Below are 20,317 nucleotides of genomic sequence, written 5' to 3'. Positions count from 1 at the left end.
TAAATTGCTTGTATCGCAAAAAAAACACATAAATGATTCCAGGTATTATTTCGCAGCATGATGGCGGTATAGAGCTACGTAGCTATGCGCTTTTACAACAAAGCTTCTTCCAGCTGGCATGCTTTGCGACGACTTTGTGAGTGCCACAGGTGCCACAGTTGTGGAATAACCTTCATCTGTGAAGAGTCAGATTCCTGTATGAGACAGAAATTGATCATCGATGCCGCTCTTGAAGACTAAATATTCACATAAGACAGGAGCGCATTTTTAAATGAGTTCATGAAGCGCTCTTGCACTAGCAACAAGAAAAGGTGACTCCTAGCTTCAGTAAGTGGGCAGATTTTCGTAAACCTAAGAGTCACTCTCACTAGTGATCAATTGTAAAGGAGAATATAGTGTCACTACTTGCAGAAATGAATCAGACTACAGTAAAATACTCGGCTTCGAAAATCTTGTTACGAGTCTCTTTGTAATTGGAGGCCTCGCTTGGGGGCAAACTGACAAAGTCCTTCCCAGTTAATACTCGGCTAAACATTGGAACATGTGTTTTCCTTTTTCAGGTACTGCTTTCGATTTAAGTAATAGTCAAACAAAGTAAATGCAATAATTTCCAATTTATGGTCCCTTAAAGGACGTAAATGTAGCAGTTTGATTATCGACAGGCGAATGAAGGAAGTAGTTGGCAGACTGGAAAGATCAGCTTTTTTGTAAAAGGTTGAGTAATGAGGATGGTGCAAGATACCAGTCCTATGCGGCAACCGAATACATAATATTTTGCAAACAACATACATTTTTACTTAAAGACCAAATAAACTCCTCAACAAGTTCAGCAAAAAACGGACTCCAAATCAAACCCCTTTAAAAAGCTGAATAATAAAATTTCCATTTGGCCCCCCACACACTACTTGTGCTGCTGGTTTTTAAAAACACTTCCACATACTTTTGACAAAGCTACTTTCAGACTCTTATGCTTTGCAATGTCTTTAAAAGTAACAAATGTATATAATTCCCTCTTTATGTAAGGGGAAGAGAGCTTACAGCTGGACCTGTTAAAGTAAATAGCAATTCACAAAAACCAGGAGGCATCTGTGAACCAGGTCCAGCTCTGATCGACAACTTGCCAGAAAAATTTAGAGCAGTTTCTACCATACTTAAATTATGAAGTTGTGTCAGAAAATTTCATTAATTTGTTGGAAACATTTATTTTACCTAAAATATATAAACGAATTACAGATCACCATTAGCGGATCAGTTTATTGCCGGGACCCAAGGGAAAATAAGTGGGTGACATGAAATATGCATACATAGCACAGTTTTGTAAGAACGCACGGTTTAGGGGACGGAATCGTAAATACCACTCCACTAAAATAATTAGCTTGACGCGGTAGAAGATTTATTCAGGATTCATGTATGTCTAAACGTCCTGAATTTCCCTTTCAAAACCTGTCTGTGACAAACATTAGCCTGATTTGATTTTTAAATGTCAAGTCAAAACTACCGAGTTCGTCCTTAAGTGGATTACTCCAATACAATAGTTATGCAAAAAATAGGTAAGCAGATCTAAAAGATAGACTGTTCTTGAACAATAGTATTGGAACTGGACTTTATTAAAAAAACGCCACTTTTGTTTAAAAAATGCATTTAATTTTTGCTCAAAAAGCGGAATGGATATTCATGCAACTTCAGAGACGGGAGGGGGGGGATATAAAAAGGCGTACTTAGCCAATTTGAGGCCATCAAGATAGCTACTGAGTTAACGCAAATTTTTCGACTGACCTGAGGTGAGAGTGAAGGCGTGGTAGCAGAGGGCTGCGAATTCGAGTTATGAATGACGAAGGATGTGGGAGGAGAGTAGTAGACACGCAAATTTGAAGGCAACTCCTTGCCAAATTGCATGCACTCCACATTTTCTGGAGTTGAGAGCGTCACAGAGCTGAATAACGTTTCTTCTCTATCTCTGCCACCACTTCTCTGAGGCTTGTCGGAAATCTCTTTCCCTATGTAAGGGAGTAAAGGAGATGAAAACCCGTCCATCTTCGAAGTTAGCATAGCTTAACTGATACCACCATCTATGGATAAGCTAGACTGGGGGTAGAAATAATGAGCATTGCATGCACGTTCAAGAGACGTAGTACGCTTCTACTAGTATGTAGAAGCTAAACCACTTAGTATAATTCCGCTTGAATGCTTCAGACTAGAAAGCGAAGGATACGGATAACATGATTGCGGATGAAGGCTACGTTCGCCTTTAAACAAAGTGTAGCCCTGGTACCGAAAGTGCAGATTCATAACAATTAAAAGTACTGAACGCGAAGTTTTGTCGATAATGGAACCCTATGGTTTGGTCTCCACAAGGGCGGTATGGAAGCCTATGCTACAGTACTTTAGCATTTCCACACTTGGATGCTTCAAAACTTTTCAAAGAGCACCATAAAATACGTAGAACAAAAGGAGGTAAAGTGTTTAGTAATATTTAAAAGTGTAAGAAGAGGTGAAGTAGCGAGGTTACGAGCGGGTAATAAGCATATGTCCAGCAAATTTATGAGCTAGTACAGAAGACCCCAAGATTGTGCCAAACATACCTCTAAAAATTTTATTGAGAATATTGGCAATCATGGCTTTTGGATGCTTATCTAAAAACAAGGAATGGTAAAAAATGCCAAATACTGGCCGGGTTAACTCATTCATCAAGTTTGTTCGTCTGGGTGCTTTTGGAGGGCATTATATAAAATTAAGGGTTCCCTCTTTTTAGTCACGTAGGTGATTCACAACAATCTGTCCTATCCAAATTTTAATTTAAAGAAGATATTATGATCCTTTCAAAGAATCTTCTACACAGTCAGCACCAACAAGTTATGAATAAGATTATTACATACGCCAGGGGTGATTAAATTTTTTCGCGTTTTCACACAATGAAACTTGAAAGAGGAAGCGAAATAATAGGTCATTTCTAACTGTGCCATGATTAATTGTATCTACTAGACTGTATTTTGTGGGTACAAGGTTACCAGGAGCACAATTTCATCACCATTGACACGGGAGGTCAACATTAGAGATAATGTTCCTTTTCGTAAAGCTATCCATTTGTTACTAAAATTATTCCCAAAAATGTCATTACTGGTGTAACGGATACGTAGTAGGCACCTCATTTGGGAGGTTAAGCAAAAGAAGAATAACACTTTTGAATTCACTTCCATCTTGAGCCATGTCAAAAAAATGCAAAGTGCATGTCGGGTAGGTGTCTACTTGGCCGTTAGCAAAGGACCCTAAGTATGAGCATTCTTGGGCCCGAAAAGTAGAATTGCAAATCAAAACAAAGTGACTACACAAAAAGTGATGCACCTCAAAGACAAGAAAATCAGTTCTTTACTTCGACAGAAATGGTAGTTGATTTGAGACCTTCAGAAGGTGCTTTTGAAAAAGAAAATCCTTGTTTTAAAAACGTGATTTAAATTATAAGACACAAACCCTAAAGGGAACAAACTTTGTTTCGATGCTATCGCAATATTTAAGAGTGCAATTTCCTAATGGAAAATCAGCAGAGAAGACTGATGCCAGGCATGGCTTCTTCAAAAGTCAAGTCAGGTAGTTGGACTGCACCAGTTCACCTTGTCTCAAGCTGAATTTTGACCAAACATTGGTAATTTAGAAGCAAATACAAACGACCCAAAAGCATTAAGTGGTTGTGCACCAATTTCTGTGCCCAATCATGAAGGATCTAATAAAATCGGCAAAGTGCAGGCGAGAAGAGTGTGGAACGCCAAAGCTGCCTGCATTAAGCGGACGTCAGCGTCGTAAATACACTTTTTTGTAGGATGAATATACATTTGTTTTAATTACCTACACTAGTGACATTAGGCTCTGCCCATACCCCATATGCGACTATTCTCCCAGTCCTTTTGCACGACATCATGACATCTCAGAGGCAAACTCGGATCCCACAACCCTATTTTACCAATAAAGTCTCTGCATTTACGGAACTAAAAGACAATAAGGCACTTTGGTCGAAGTACGCTGTTTAAGCCGCATGTGGCACGAAAGCCTCTGTGACAGGAAAAGAAGAAGACTATATGCAATGCCTGGTAGAAGACTTTAAGCGCTGAGTCAAATTGACAATTTATGCAAGGTCATTAAGTGCCTTGAAGCATAATCCACAAACTAAGATTAATGTAACTGATTTGATTAGGGTTTTCCAAGTAATAGTACAACTTTAAAGCCCTTAATGGCTAGCTTAAGATCTAAAACCACTTTTCAATCGTAAAATTGTGGTAAATTTAGTTCATTCTAAAAATTATTCAAGTTGAGGACAAATAGTGTCCACAAGGTGGACACAAGATGGGTAAAATTAAGCAGTGTAGGCATGACACAATGAGAAGGAACTTGTTCATTTGCCATAGCACGGCGAAGTGTCAAGGCGTGGGGAAGAAATCAACTACTGACGAAAACCGCAGTAACCTATGGACCTGTAATTTCAATATTTTAGTATTTCCCGAATAAAACATGGCGGAATATAAAATATGTAACAAAATTTTTACCAAGGTGAAAATACCTTTACAAGCACGATCAGAATTATATCCACCATGTACATATGCAGCATCGAAAAAAAACCATCTATTAAGAATACGGCATTTGGGAAAAAGCAAAGATAATTTATGCTCATTCTATCATTTTATACACAAATTTTACTGTCATAAGTAACGTCCCATTTTTTGATGTGGTTTATTTTGACTTAAAAGCTATGCGAAACCGAAAATTTAGTCTGCCAAACTGACACTTTCAGCAAATAAGACTAACACCCCTCTGGTGACACTGACACTTTCAAGTGTATCCATAAGCACGTCCCTTGCTCTAATAACATGATTTAGGATATCAATTTCCCATGATGCAAAATGATGCAGAAAAGGCGCGACCAAAACGGTTATTAGCTTAGGAGTAGGCGTCTTACCAGATCCCACATCGCTAGTTGGTTCAGCATCCGTATCCGCAGAACTATTACCATTGCTTGCGCTCACATCTAATTAAAAAAAAAAAAATAGAATTGGCCTCCAAAAGAACGCAACTACGCAGCAATCGAAATTCACTGTTAGTTTCAAATAAGTAGACTTCAAAAAAAAGATTAATCCAGTCGGCAAAAAAATGTATGGGGAATGAAATATGCGAACAGCATAAAACAGCCCTCTCGTAATGTTTTCAAAGGAGGCAGTGCGTTCTTAGTACTTGAATAAAAGTGAAAATATTGTGCGATTTCTGAGAAGCAGCCCACCAGAAATCATTGAAATGAATTTTAATTGCAGTGCAAAATATGCGAATCTATTTAATACTCTGTCCAATTTACTTTTTTGCATAATTCAGTCTCTGATATCGCATAATCTTTTTTACATAGAGCTGAAAATCAGTTGGACTAATTTACGATTATTCTGAAAGATGTAACATTATTTCAAGTAACATCCCCATCCACCGCCAATCACGGGTTATGGAATTAAATAGCAAGCACTGATTACTCTGAGAAATAAAAAATCACTCTGAGCTGGGTGTATACATTAGCGATCAGGAAGCTGTTTTGTGGATGTGGTACGGAAAAATATACAATATAAAGGGGACAACGCAAATAGCTGTATGGCAAAAAATTCTCATTATTACAAATAACTTTTTAAACAGCACACAACGCAACTTATGGAAAATGCTTTAAGAAAAGCAATAAAAATTTTTACAAAAAAAGGATTCGTTTTCGCTCCCTTTTTTATAACAGTGATCAGATAACTCAATAGGACATCAAAACTACGGCTTTCGCGTAAAGCCGTCAATAAATTGCCTAGAGGAAAGCATATCCTGATCAATTCCTATATGACAGGAAAAGATTCATTAAAATAAAAAAGCTTCTGGCTTTATTTAAAGTGTGGTAGTCCGGATCTATACTCCGCTTTTACCTAAACTTCAACGCCCCATATAGGGGGTTGTTCTTTGCTTACAAAGATAATAAAAAAGTTTGATCACTTAGGAATTCATCACTCGTTTGAACCAAGCCGAATTAATGCTTCTGGAATCCAGTCTATGGGTAGTCTCTGGAATAGATCAAATACAATTTTGGCCAACTAGTAACGAGAATTAAGAGCAGTGGATACTTGTTCCAGTGATTTTCAGTGTGAAAATAGGTCGATTAGTTCATAATTTTCTTTTTCGACTTACAAAAAGTTTGCTTAGAATAGATGCAGAAAACTCATTCGACAAATTCCGGGCTAATTCATTGACGCCTAACAGCTAGACTCACTGTCACTTTTTTAGCAGAATTTAAAAAAAACAGCTAAAATGTTTTTGCTGTTCTTAGTGTTAAAAAGAGTTGAAAGGGTGCGTCTTGCAATAAACATTTGGTTTAAAAAATCATAAAGTGGCGTTGGTTAAGGTTAGCGTGGGCCATTTCACATCAAAAGGCTTGAGTATCAAAGAATTGCGCTAAGATATCGCTGACTATGGCTTTGTGAGGTCTATATTCACTTGGCAATTTCGATTGCAGAAATATTTTTTCCTAAAGTTATGATTCAATTTTATAAATTGAGGTAGAAATCAAACCGACCCAAATTAAAATCAACTCCAGGTTCCTTTTGAGTTACTGCTGCTTCCTGATTTTACTGACAGGTAACCGACTTGTGTTCTTCCTTTGGATCGCCTCCCGGTATAAATATGTCGCTATTAGGATAGCAAAGATGACCAAGAAACAAACAGATTTATGCCCTGATGTAGTGGAGCCACGATTTTGAGCTCAGATAAAAGGAGAGGGAAAGAGAGAAAACAAGGTCAATCTGACCAACCTGTTGGTGTGTCTGAACCACTTGTTGTGATAATTTCACAAGCTCCCGAGGTGGAAGAGAGGATTGCAGAGGGAGAGGGTTTGATCATCAACTGTTTGTTGACGGACCACTCAGGTAAGACATTGTTGTGTTGCGTAGAGGAAAAGAATAGCTCCACCACGGGTCTCAACAGCCCCCTGTCGAATCGCTCTGTCCACAGGTGGAAGGGGATTGTGTAGAGGGTGTCGCTGAACCATTTGTCCTTGTCTCCAATTTCCACTAGAAGCAGAGATTCATCGTCCAGCTTTTGGTACACCAGGTTGTCTGGGATCAAAATCCACTCCGCAAAGTACTCCACCGCCTTCAAGGAAGAAGAGGAGTGAAAAATACTATCTGTCTTATAAGGACTGTTATTTTTAGATCCTGATTCTTAATTTGCATGATATTTCAGGAAAGAGACGCTACGGCACGGATATTACACGTAGTAGTAGGTGGCAGGTCTGTCCTATTACTCATTAATAGCCGATGTGGACGCTATTAATTGAGATCCCCAAAAATATTTGTAGTGGGTGCGTACATCTAATAGCATATGCACCGAACGAAGTTTCTTGTCCACAAACGCATTTCATGCTTGTTTTCACATAAAACTTTAAACATAGTGTCGTACGACGATGGAATGTTCAGCCTCTCAACAGTAAAACATTTGAATGATGTAGGCATTTCTAAGACGGTTGACCGTGGTAGATTCCAGTTCACAGCATTCGTTCCAACAAAAAGGACGAACCCTTTCATGGTAATGGTGAAATGAGTAACCCACAAACATTTACTAGTTCAAAAAGTTGACAAATATTGGGTACCAAGAGAGCTTTTCATACGTAGCCACCACAGAAGAGTTGAATGCTGCTATACTAAGTTAAAAGGGCGCTTTGACGAGAAAGATCACGATAATTCAAATCACTTTATAACGTGAAAAATCAAACCGATGAGAGAGCAGCTTCGAAAGGTTAGCCCATGTTGGATGACCTGGGATCGTTCCGCCATACCAGCATACTGAAGTTGCTTTGCACAAATTTACGGAACACAGAAGCAAGTGTGTATGTAGAACAACAGTAAAACTAAGCAAAAAAGTAAATAAAATGTGTACTCCTTAAAATGTGTTCTTGTTGGTTTTAACCATAAAATTTACGATCTCATTTGAGCACCCCTCGTACTCGGGCTGCATGTACGAAGACACAAAGGGAGCATGGACAGCTGCCAGAGCGTGTACAGAGGAGAAAGTTTTAGAAACACTTGTTTTCTACACACTAAAAGCACCTATCCTTCGTCTTTTTATCCCCTGTTAAATGCATAGTGCTTATCGGATTGCACCAGTACGAAAGACATCTCTTTTTTAATATTGCCTTTTTTCTCATTATCATCACTCGTCGACTGGTAGTATTTTTTTCCTTACTAGAAATAATGTACGGTGGACATAAGTCTATCATCCGGCGCCGGTGTGTCAGTATCACCATTTGGATAAGTTGATTGCCAGGAGCAGAAAAAATACCCAGTAAAGTTATTCAAAAAAAAACAATTCAGTGTAGTTTTCAAGGCAAATTCTTAATATCTACCAATTTATTCTTAATTACTATATTAATTGCTAGATGTGATACGTGGCGTCGTGAATAATACTAATTCAGACAAATCAACCTTCCCAAATGCACATTTCCCCTTGTAATTCAACTTCCCCGGAATCATATCAACGATTAATGGTGCCACAAATCCCTCTAATAAATATCATCTTCCTTAAGAGCTAGTCACAATTTTCATGACCTCTTTTAAGAAAAGGCTCAAATAATCTTAGAAGAATGCCGTAGTCAGTTTTCCTCTTATCAGCTGAGTTGTAAATTTTTACTACAACGAATTACAGAACTTCGAAAGTAGCAAAAATTCCACCCTATTCAAGAGAACGGGCCAAGCGCCAAAACAAACGTCGAAGCAGTCTTCTGTCGGTTGCCTAGTCACCCGCCTGACATTATTTTACTGGTAGACGTCATAAATCAAGGCATAGGTGGATCCAACAATTGCGTTCAGCTGTTAAGCGACACCTCTAGGTGTCATTCTGATTTTGCAAATCGTTTTCACGAGGCCCGAAAGGCTCTGCATTTTCCAGAGGTGGATCCATGAAAAAAGAATCTTGCCTCCTCGCTCAAATACACACGTCAGCGGGGATAAATTTATACCACCATACCACTCTCATAGGCGTTTTAAGTCATTTTAACTCCAGTGTGGCAAATGTAGGATCAATTTGCACGAACAGTCGACTTGCCAGGCGGAAGGTGTCATATGACCCTCGCTGATGTGACCAATTAATGCTCCTGCTCCCAACCTCATCACAAATACTTTCACGGGCTGTAGTCTGCAGTCTAAATTTTGAAAAAAATTATTAAAAGTACTAAATTTCAAGCAATGCTAATTCGTCTTTTTATTAAATTGCCAACATATGGCATACATTTAGCCACCTCAGTAATCAAAGCTGTTCCCTTTCTCATAAATGTATGTAGAAGTGATCGCAGTTACTGGATATCATTTGACAATTCACTTGGCGCAAATAAAAACCTAATTTTCATCCAAGATAATGGGTAGTTGTTAAGTCATCCAATTTGCAAGTGATGACGCCGTCAATCTGATTTCGAAATAGTTCAAAGCAGTTGAAGCCCATTGACTTGAGTCCACTCTCTTCCCTTAAGTTTATTCTCCTCCACGCGTTTGAGAACTTTCTCAAGAATCTACGGCAACATTCCATGGACCCTCAATGAACATTAATTTTTTTGGAAAATTCGGCCATAAACTATCCCTGCCAGATCGTTTTTATTACAAACAAAGCATACTTGCATAATAATTGTCATGACTATTTGTCTGCTAAAAAGGAACCTCAAACAGATAAACAGTTGGTTTTCCCCGTTTTGTCGACCGTTCTCTGCCGCTTGAAAGATAGATAATTTCGTGGAAAAAGAACAAAACTAGATACCTATTCTAATTTAATTCAAAGAAAATTACTAAAGCAAAAGAATCAGGCATTGATGGAAAATTTTCCATTTTTTCGACTTTAAGAAAGTAGCATTTTGAGCTCGGTACCACTGTGCATTTTTACTAAAGCAACACATACCTGTGTTTTGGCAAGAACAACAGTGAAGGGGGAAGGCTCAGGTCGTGACTTCATGAACCGCTCGTACTGAAATGCAACCACAGGTCGAGGGTAGATACGCACCGTTCTTGTGTACTCTCTGAATCCACCCAAGACGTTCGGCGATTTGAAGAACATGACCTGAAGAAAGAAATTAACAACCAGATTTATTAAAAGCAAGATAATCTTCCAAAAAAACAAATGACCTGATTAAGAAATGAGGTGGACAACTGCAGAAAACACAAGCAAGCATACACTTCTCGTTTGATTGGAGGCACTTAAGGAGTAAATTTATGCAAAATAGCAACAAAAGGCGAGCAACCTTACCATAACAACGCGGAGTGCCAGATTTAGTGACTCCTCATCGAGATCGTGAAACGGCGATTCGAAGGAATTGAGATCGGAGATGGAAGTGCGATCACTTGGACTTCTCATTTCCTTCTCCTCCACCGATCCTCCCTTGAGTCCATTTAGTCTTTCCAGAACCTTAACTCAAAGAAGGCATTTTAATAAGATGTGTGTTTTGATTCAAACAAAGGAGAGAATCCAGGTAAGTACACATTTTGGCGGCATGCTTGCGGGGAGGGGCGAATAGACATGAGAAATAAAGGCTATGAAATAACAACTAAATAAAAAATTTCATTTCTAGTTTATGTGAAGCAAAGCTCATGCATAAGATTTGGATGGGAATGCGAATCATACTAGCTACAACTAAAATAAGTCAAGCGACTATCCGCTTCCGAATGGGCTTTGTGTGCATCTGGATTGTAAAGGAAAGGTCTGTTAATTTTAGATTCATCGCATATAAAAATGAAAAATGCATTTAGCATCACTTCCAAAGTCTCAATGCAATCTGAGTTAATACCGAGGCCATAAAAATTGTATGCATTTATCTGAATAAATGTCATGTAAACAGTCAGATAGGGAGACTTCTGTAAAATAAGTATTTGCAGCGCAACTGCCTTCTAAACGCAGCATATAAAGGTCTTTTGGAAATCAGACAGGAAAGCAGAAGCACTTCTTAAATATCTTAAAAGTATTGTGAATATGTTCCAATTTAAAATAAAAACAATAAGGAGTTAGCATCGCTAAATTGGCGTTCGATGTCACATTTCAAAGTTGATAGACCGGTACTCATAAAGTGACAACGTTTAAATAAGTTACACTCAAAAATGATCGTGAACAGAAAGTTATAAGGCGAGACATGAAATGGAAGGAGGACTGAAAAACTTACGTATAAGTGAGTTATACTTACCCTGTTTAACTGAGAAATCAGCTTCTTTTCCTCATTCTGAGGTAATTTTGGTATGGGATCTTGGGCGCCTTGGCCATAGAGCTTAAAATAAAACCGCTGATAATTAGCTTTGAACCGAGATGGAAAAGCTGGTGCCTACGTGCAAAATCAAAGTAAAGGCACTGCAATCATTAAATCTAAAAGCAGATTTTGGCACATTCATGAGAATGGTTAATCGAGTGAGATGTGTATGATAAAGAGCGGTGGGATAAGAGTAAGAAGTGAGAAAGATTAGGAGAATTGGCTCACTTCTTGTGTATCCAAATCGACGAGAAGGACGTCCTTGGGAAGATGGAAGGAGAGACGTGAGTCCCGAAAGTTTCGCGGTAAGCCAATAATATATGGAGATGGAGCTTGCAGAAGCTGGAAAGATCAATGAAGCCCCGCTTATTCCAACCACAAGGCCGCATCGACTGTGTTGATGAGGTTCCTCAATTGCCTACTTTTACCACTTGCAAAGCGTATAATATTTCGGGCTTCAAAAAAGGTTTATTGTGATTAAATAATGACTACTTAGTTTCATGAGTCATGTCCCAGACTTGGTTAATGTTATGCAAGGTCAGTACTTTTTTAAAACAAACTACTGTGGTTGAACAAACGGCAAGGCAAGAGCTATGACACCAACAATGAGTAGGCCCCTCGTTAAAAGTAGGAGATGAAGAGCAACAGCAAGGAAAAGGCGAAAAAAACCGTAAACTATGAAAACGTATATTAACGCACTGTAATCAACAATTAGATATTGACTCCCCTCGCAAAAATCGCAGTAACAGGTCCTAGATTCCACAGTTAATTTACAACAAGAACCAGGAACGGAAGAATGTCTACCTCCAGCAAATGCCACAAATTTTCGATTTTTTTTAAAACTGCAAATTTCGTGCACACGACAACACCATCTCTTCCCCAAAAGGACACCAATCGCTATTTCCTGTAAGGATGAAACTTCTCATTGTAATCCCCATTCTAATGGCATATTGTCTTCTGCAAGTCGGTCTTATAGATTAAGGGGCTTATGACTTGAGGCCAATGGGGGAAAGCCCCATAACGGTACACCTTGCAATGACTTATAACTTTCAAGAATTGGAGAAACACGTAAGACGTGGATTTGTATCAACGATTCGTTCATGTCTACATTAATGGGAGAGGGAATGAAGTCGCAGAGGCTACAAAGCCAATGTATCCCATCCAAATGAGCTAATAGATGAAAGTAGGCTTCAAAGACCATCTTTCAGTTACCATATAAAACCCACCGTGCATTTCAGAATGCTAGCTGAATAAAAATGATTTTCTGCATTTTAGCATTCGGTAAGTGCACGAACACAGCATTTATCATCTTCGAATGATCTACTTATTTTACTTTTATTTGGTCACCTCAAGGTTGGAAATAATAGCCTAATATTCACTTGATGCATGAATACGGGAATGGCCGTAAAAGAAAATCCGAATGAGTCTGCATAATGGGAGTCATGATTTATCGCCACTGGTATCCGGGTTACAAAAGTGTCCACGGCAGCAAAAAGAATGTCACGGTTGAAAGCAGGATACAGCATTATCGTGATAATAATACTATTCGTTACAAATTATTTCCGCATTCAAATTTAAATTCTTGAGTTAACTGGACTTTTTAGGACTTCAACATTGGTAGGCGTGGTTATTGTAGCCGTGATGATTGTTTTAAGGCATAAACGGTTTTACTCGACCAAATGCTACGTTGCAACTGGTGTATCATGCAAAAAAGGACCCCTTCGTATGGCGGGATTGGAACAATAGGAAGATTGTCGTATTTCCAATTTCTAATTCAACGCGTCTTACCAAAAAATAAGAGAGTAGATGAAAGAATGGTTTAGAGCCATAAGCTTTCTAAAATTAAGGCACAGAGAACGAAAATACAGATGGGTCACATTACTGGTAAGAAGTATACATGACATGTGAAGTCCAGATATTTTATGACATAAGCAGCCGAGTTTAAGTCAAATATCACTTAAATTCCAGCCATTAAACAAAGGTTTCCTTCAACATCACTAGGGCATTGGTGTTTAAAATCTTAAAAAAAACATTTTAGGCGATTAGGTGCCATCAATTTTCTGAGACGATTTATGAACTAGTAAACAATGAAAATCATATCATACCTTTTCAATTTCTTCTGTAAGATTCGGGAACCAAGACAAGAGAACTAGTTGTTGAACCTTGGATTGCATTACTCAGAACGGGTCTTGAGCACTTCAACGTCACTCTTTCAACACAGCCTACGTAACACATGATTGATAATTTTTGACCTTCTAGCTCTCATGATTTGAGTCCCTGACTACGGTAATTGGGGCGTTGTTGAGAGGGTTACCAACAAACACATCTTCAATGCTAAGGCCCCATGCAAGTCTAAGATGTTAAACATTATGATCGGCGTGGATTAAGTCCACCAAAAAACACGCGTATTCATTTAAGAAGTCAAATCAGAGCTGATAACAGTTTTGTTGGATGTATTGTTTTTGCACACACAAAAGTATAAACCACTTTTCAAGCGCATACTTATGATAATTCTTTATGAGTTTCATTAAAACCACTCTACTAGCGTAAAGCGTATCAGCTAGCATAAACACTACTACGATTAAAGCGAGTTAGACTCACTATGTATCTAACTAACCTGTTCAGCACCCTTCAGGGAAGAGGGTAACAATGGAATGACTGCGAAAAGGTACTGCAGAGGATAGCAGAGGGCTGTAAAAGCCATCACACAGGTAGTCAATCGATCGTGATGCGAGGACTCCAAAACAACCTAAAATTACCAAAATCTGTATGAAAACTCTGAAACAAATTGCCTCACACCTCCTCCGCTGGTGAGAGCGCAATGCCGATGCAAGCACTACTTTTACATTAAGCATCGGTTCTTTATATAACTTGCGAAATTCCTTCAAGGCAGGCTTTCGGGAGTTAGCTACTAGTTATTGGGAGCAGAGGCACCTATCTGATGCACGGAAGTTACTCTGCTCGCCTCCATTCCTAGGCAGCCACCTCGGTGCCAAGCGTTAGTCCTGGACATTATGCAGAGCTGTCTACGTAGGGTAGGCTGTGAAATCATTTTGAGTCGTTTCAATCTAGTGTCAAAATTAATAACGGAAACACTCATCCGACTGCATTTTAAGCCAACTCAATCACGTTGCAGTCGAAGTTTTAACTGTTTATAGTGGTACACAGTATGCAACTCAGAGTTTAAGTACTTTTCAATAGCACATAATTTCTGTTAATAGTGAATACACTTGATGTACATAGATTTTGTTGCCACTGTTCTAGTTCAAATCGCCCACTTCTATGCAACAAAAATCTTGAATGGATACGGGACGTAAATGTTGTCCTTTCACAATTTTGTGAAATGCAGTTTTCGTAACGGGACTGAGAACAATTAATTCCAAAGAGGTAAAAACGTGACAAATGTTTAAAGGAATGACAGTTAAGAAGCAAAGAAAGCTCTTTGACAAAAGCTTGACCAAGAGAAGAGAATATAAGTACTTATGACTAAAAGAAACTGAAAAGGGAAGACGAATGCACAAAGTGTTTTAACGATAAACCGCAATTTAAACAAGCAGTAATTTTTTATAAAATAAATTAAACCAAAAGATATTTCATGTAAATGCCACCCACAGGCGATTTCATATAAATATTCAAAAAATTCAAAAGTCAGAGAGATTTTACCTTCTGTTCGAGTAGAAGTGCAAAAAAAACCTTGAGAAATTTCTCGACACCCAATAATCGAAGGGGCAGGCATAAAGAATAATCCGCCAAGGAGAATCTGTTTTCATCCGGAAGTGCAAAGACTAGTGGAGGAGTGAATTCTAGTGGCTGTAAGTAAGCCTAAAAATGCAAGATTTTGATGATCTCTTGCATAGTAAAGTACGTGCTTAAATGCGCATGCTTAAAACTGACAGCTTACATATACAGCAGTTTTTCCAGCTATCGGAGCAGGTACACTTAAGAGCCGAAGAATCCATGTATCAATTTCTTCTACACTTTTTCGTACAGTTAGTAATGCCGGTGACTCAATGGCACCGGTCAAAACCGACCAAACCGTTTGTCTACAATGTTGGTTAACATTTTTTAGGATGAGCTATGATTTTACTACAACTTGAGGTTTCATACGGAACAGATTACCTTCCCGAACGCCGTGGCTTGCACCCTTCATGCAGCTTTTGTATGAGAACGTAAAGGAATCGTAAGCAACTTCCAAACTTTTTGAAGAATTGATAACGGGACACCAAGCAAATTGAGGTCAGAGTGTGTGTATAAGGGCGCTCAGGTTTGTCAATAGTTTGACTTCCGACAAACTCAGAAGAAGCTGATGAAGAACTTGAATCCCAAAAGTCGTCGCAACTACGTAGTCGATTGTTTTCGACCTTCAACTCTGGATGCTGAAGCGCACTTTTGAATGAGGCAATGCGTCGGCGAGCTACGTCAGCAGTATAACTTGATTTCCGACGACCAATCGGTCGGAGAAAGTTCAAGCACACGCCAAAGCGTGCTAAATTCGAGTCTTTATCCGTCAGCATAAATGTGAAGAATTCCATTTTGATATTTTGGGGTAGACGACCCCCTGAATGACGAGGGTCCAGGATAAATGACCTTGACGATGTGTTATAACAGCCTTCTGGTTGACAAAAATAAACTATGTCGGTTGGAAGTGCAAAGTCAGGATGGTTCTGAGGAGGATAAACTCTCAGTAATTCAGGTTGGGAAATAGCTCTGCCATTACGACTAGGGCACTTTTGTCCAACAAACACAATGTAGTCAATCAACCGGGGTGAATTGTTCTCAGAAAAGCCTGAGGATGGCGCCATTTCGATTTCAGAAAAGAGTAAAATACGACAGTGACAACATGCACAAACAACGCCAACTGGGATGCCTTCGATAGTCGATTGGCTGGGAAACGCTATTTAAAAAACGGGTTATATATGTAATAGATCCAAACAAAAAATTTTTGGCAAAATAAAACAAAGTGCAGTAATTTTAGGTTTTTTCAAAAATATTTATAATTTATTATAACAAATTTGCGTACATTTTTAGGTATTTAACCACGCAGTGCTAAATTTGTCATGAATAACATAGTCGTAAACACAAAAGCCTGAAGTCTGTTACGTCATGTTGTTATCGTCTTTGATTCATCCTTTAGGATGCAGTTGCTACAAGCATTTTTGCTCTTATCTATACCACACTTATCCCTGCGTTGGATGTAAATTTCGCTGAAATATGTTAAATTGGTTGCATCATAGTCAAGTTTTTGGCCTGAAGTGGGCTCTGTTAAGGATTATACACTTAAAATAGAAATTTGTGTCAGTACTGCTAGCTGGACACTTTTCAATAATGATTTATTTTTCAGTCGTGTCATTTAGCACCAATGGTGGTAAGTGGACATCAGAATTATCCCTTAAATGCACCGCAAATTTTTATCAAACCGGCACTACTGGCACATTTACAGCCTTTTTGTACTTAGCTTGCCAACAGTTTCCCTGATTCGGAGGTGCTTTATTTTCTGAGTTTTTTTAAGCAAACAGCGGTTTTTTACTAAAACTTGTCAGAACTGTTGCCTTTGAGGTGCTAGGTCAAGATCAAATCTCTCACAAGCAAATAATTCACAACTTCAATGGTACCACTGCTTACTCTTAGGTGAAGCGAAAATCCCTTATTTGAAATGCTGATTCTGTTTATGGGATTACCTATTTGCGAAGGATTCCGCCGTAATATTTTTTATCCTTCGCAAACAAATGACGAATAAGTCTATCATTAACTACATCCCACTGGTCTGAACTTGAGCTAACTGTGAGGCGATGATGGCCTTGATGTGTTTATTTTACGTTTAAATATACCTTGCAGGCATTTACTTGGTACAATCTATTCCTAAGTTTCTTACTTTCTCTTAGATTTGTTTTTTTTAATTTTTCTATTGTGATATACACCTTTTGTTATTCATATAATTTTGGCTTTAAATGGAACATTTGTTTAAAAATAATTCATGTTCTTTCTTCATCAATTTGATGCTAAAATAAGAGTAAGATTCAGTCTTGTTTTCCATTTATATCACCTAAGTTGTTTTTATTTATAACGGGGCTGTTTTTTATTACGGATTGGTTTAATTTATTAGGTGCTACTCTTGATTGTTTTAGCTAGGTTGGACACACTCTCCACTGATCTAATTTGAATAAGTGATGTTAGATGGAAATGTTTTTGTGTCATATACACCTTACTGGGACTCGCATGGTCCCAAAATAATACCCCTCATCACCCCAGAGCGTTCGGGTGGATTGCTGTAATAAATTCACGATTATGTGCAATTAAAATGTTACAAAGCTTGGATCTCCACTGAGCGATAGTCTTGGTACTTATCAAATCTAACCATCTTTATCCTTTTGCTCGGTGTATTGCCGAGATTCCATCCGCCTACCTTCAGCCCGCATGCCTTTATCTCAAATCACCACAAAGGCCACGTGCCCTCCGCAGGATGCATTATTCAGTCGTCTCAAGCTCTTGGCAGGGGTGCACGACCTAGCAACCAGGCCACTTTTTCATATTAGTTTTACGACGGGAGCACACATTAAGAAACCTCCATCTGTCACCGTTTTTAAAACTCGACAGCCAGCTCACTTCATACTCCGGTGTGATTCCTTTTTAGGTGAAGAACACCCACCGCCGGCGTGGCAATTAATGTTTTTTTCCTATGAATTGTATGAGGATGAGTTTCACCTGTTTTTTTTTCCATTAAGGAGTTGTGACATGAACGGCGAATCCACCTTTCGTGGATGATAGTCTTAGACGTTCATTTTAGTGGGAACAATCTTGACATTTTTAAGAAGTTTTACGTTCGCATTATTAGATATGGAAAGTAACACCAGAACATTTTCCTGAGATGTCACCATACCTATGAATTAACCATAATTCAAATTAAGCATAATTTTATATGCTAAACAGGGATTATGATTTAATAGAATCAGAAAAGAAAGTATTTCAAGGAGTGCCAAATCCGTTCATTATTTCCGAATGCAATCGTCCAGCAAAAACCAACATTTCAAAATTGTAAATGTCGGTGAATTATTGTGCCTACCAGTCCTGAGGAAAGAATCGCCTCTTGCGTGCCCACGATAGGTTATGTGTGGATCATGCTTTCCATGCTGGTCAATGTCTCCAGGAGTAATTACCGAGATTATAGGATGAGAGTCACCACTCCCGGAATCGTTACTGACGTACCTACGGTTATCTTTGAAATGTGGACACTTTAAATGGTGTAATAATGAGAACCCTAACACCGCATCCTACAGTGTTTAAAGTATTTTGCAGATAATAAGTACATATTCGCGGATTTGTGTAATCGGCCAGACTCCCATGTACCACCGCTACAGTAGCATTCCTTCCTATCGATACAATTAAAATCCACCCTGATCTCACAGAATGTAGCAGGATATAGGCAGCTTCAATTTTTTTATAATTTTTCCTTACTTTCAGTACAGTTACAGTGACTTTAAATGGAACACAGGAATATCATCCTAGCTGATTTAATGATTTCCTTCTCGGCCTTTGTTATGGACGCTAACTTTGCCAAAGAAGTACTTGGAAAAGTGCCACTGTTGAAAAGAAAGGTTAACTTTTATCTCAGTGCATTCAAGGTTATCACCAACGGCAGTTTGTCGCTTTTAAAAAGAATTAATTTTCAGGACATGTTAAAAATTATCACTTTTGTTGTAATCATATTTAAGGAGAAAATTGGTCACGATGGTGAAGATATTTTGCTGTTCTAATGTAACTCCAACACTTCCACCAACAAAACAGACAAATTTGCCAGCCGCTGAAACAAATAAACAATGCAATGATTTTTAAACCAAGAATATCCTATTCTATTAATAAAAATCAGAATGTATGAGGCGTCACTTACGCAAAGCTGACAGTAAGTGTGATTAAGTGGATCGCGTCATACAGCATTCTTTCATGTGGCTTTGGGTTCAATGGATCTGTCTACATTGGAACACTCAAGGTAGATGTCAAGCTAGGAGTCGAGAACGCTATAAGTTTTACAGGCATTTCTAAATCTCATCCGCATGACCTAAGTGTGGATAATATTGCCATCAAAAATAGACCGCGCTGACGCTCTTTGGACTACTACCAATGTGAGTGACCACAACATCAAAATCCTGATGATTTCACTTGTTAAGAAAGATTTGATTGGGACCTTAGTAATAGAGACAGTGACGGTTGGCACAGAATGTGAATACTTTCAAACTTTTACCGTGTCCTGTACATAGATATTTCCGGAATAGTGACATCCCATTTACGAGAAACTTTAAGAAGTTAAATCAATTTTCAAGTATTAAACGCTTTAAATCATTTACTACAAGGTTAACGCAAAATGCATGGGAGCTCTTCTCATAATTAAATTTTGAACATAAAGTTCAAACTCTCCAAAAAAGAAGAAAACAATATTTAGCCTAAATTTTGACAGCAAAACTTTTTCCGGGATGTCATTTTTCCTACAAAACTTGCAATAATAACAGCCTTGTTGCTTACGGTCAATCAAGCAACCGAGGTAGATGATGCTTAAGTCAGCAAGGTCTCAATAAAAAAGGTGGACCATCACATGTCACAAAAAATCGTTTCTTTAAGGTATTAAAATGCTTACCTTGGGCCTTTTAATATTAACAATTAATAAATGAAGTGAATTTCCTAGGTAGGTTTGCCGATTTCACCTTTATCTGATATATTTTCTCTGGGAGTCGGAAACGATTCAAACCCATCTCTTGCCAATTCCGTTTTCATCTCTGCATATTTTTATCTTTTATGTGATCATTCAAGTGTCTGCCCAATGTCGAATAAAAGTGGAAGTCATCACTTGAACAAATATCACCAAGGGAATGCTAGGGATGAGAATCAGCCATTTGAGCACCAATAAGATGAGTCGAGTAGGTGGATCGAACTCCAGACACCGTCCAGAAGTATATGGTGAACGTTTCCGTCCACAGTCAAACCGACACCAAAACAAAGAAAATACATTTCTGTAAGAGTGGAAAGAGGGAATCAAAAGATCCGTTGAAGCCTTTACCATGG

General features: G+C 38.4%; 1 protein-coding gene across 1 annotated transcript; it reads right to left on the bottom strand. All coding sequences in view use genetic code 11, as the record gives it.

Moving 5' to 3' along the window:
- Positions 1–92: 92 nt before the first annotated feature.
- Positions 93–16,068, bottom strand: EGR_03426 (MAP kinase-activating death domain protein; the record flags this gene model as incomplete). The annotated part of the gene is made up of 12 exons (XM_024492675.1): positions 93–236; positions 1,777–1,997; positions 4,946–5,014; positions 6,807–7,146; positions 9,934–10,092; positions 10,279–10,437; positions 11,207–11,287; positions 11,495–11,608; positions 13,884–14,015; positions 14,960–15,088; positions 15,168–15,309; positions 15,386–16,068. 12 exons carry the CDS (start codon positions 16,066–16,068, stop codon positions 93–95), a joined length of 2,373 nt encoding a protein of 790 aa, XP_024352808.1.
- Positions 16,069–20,317: the final 4,249 nt, after the last annotated feature.

Source organism: Echinococcus granulosus (assembly GCF_000524195.1).
Source record: "Echinococcus granulosus chromosome Unknown EG_S00018, whole genome shotgun sequence".
NCBI classification, from domain to species: domain Eukaryota; kingdom Metazoa; phylum Platyhelminthes; class Cestoda; order Cyclophyllidea; family Taeniidae; genus Echinococcus; species Echinococcus granulosus.
Note: the sequence above shows the minus strand (reverse complement) of the source record. Positions and strands in the feature narration are given on the sequence as shown.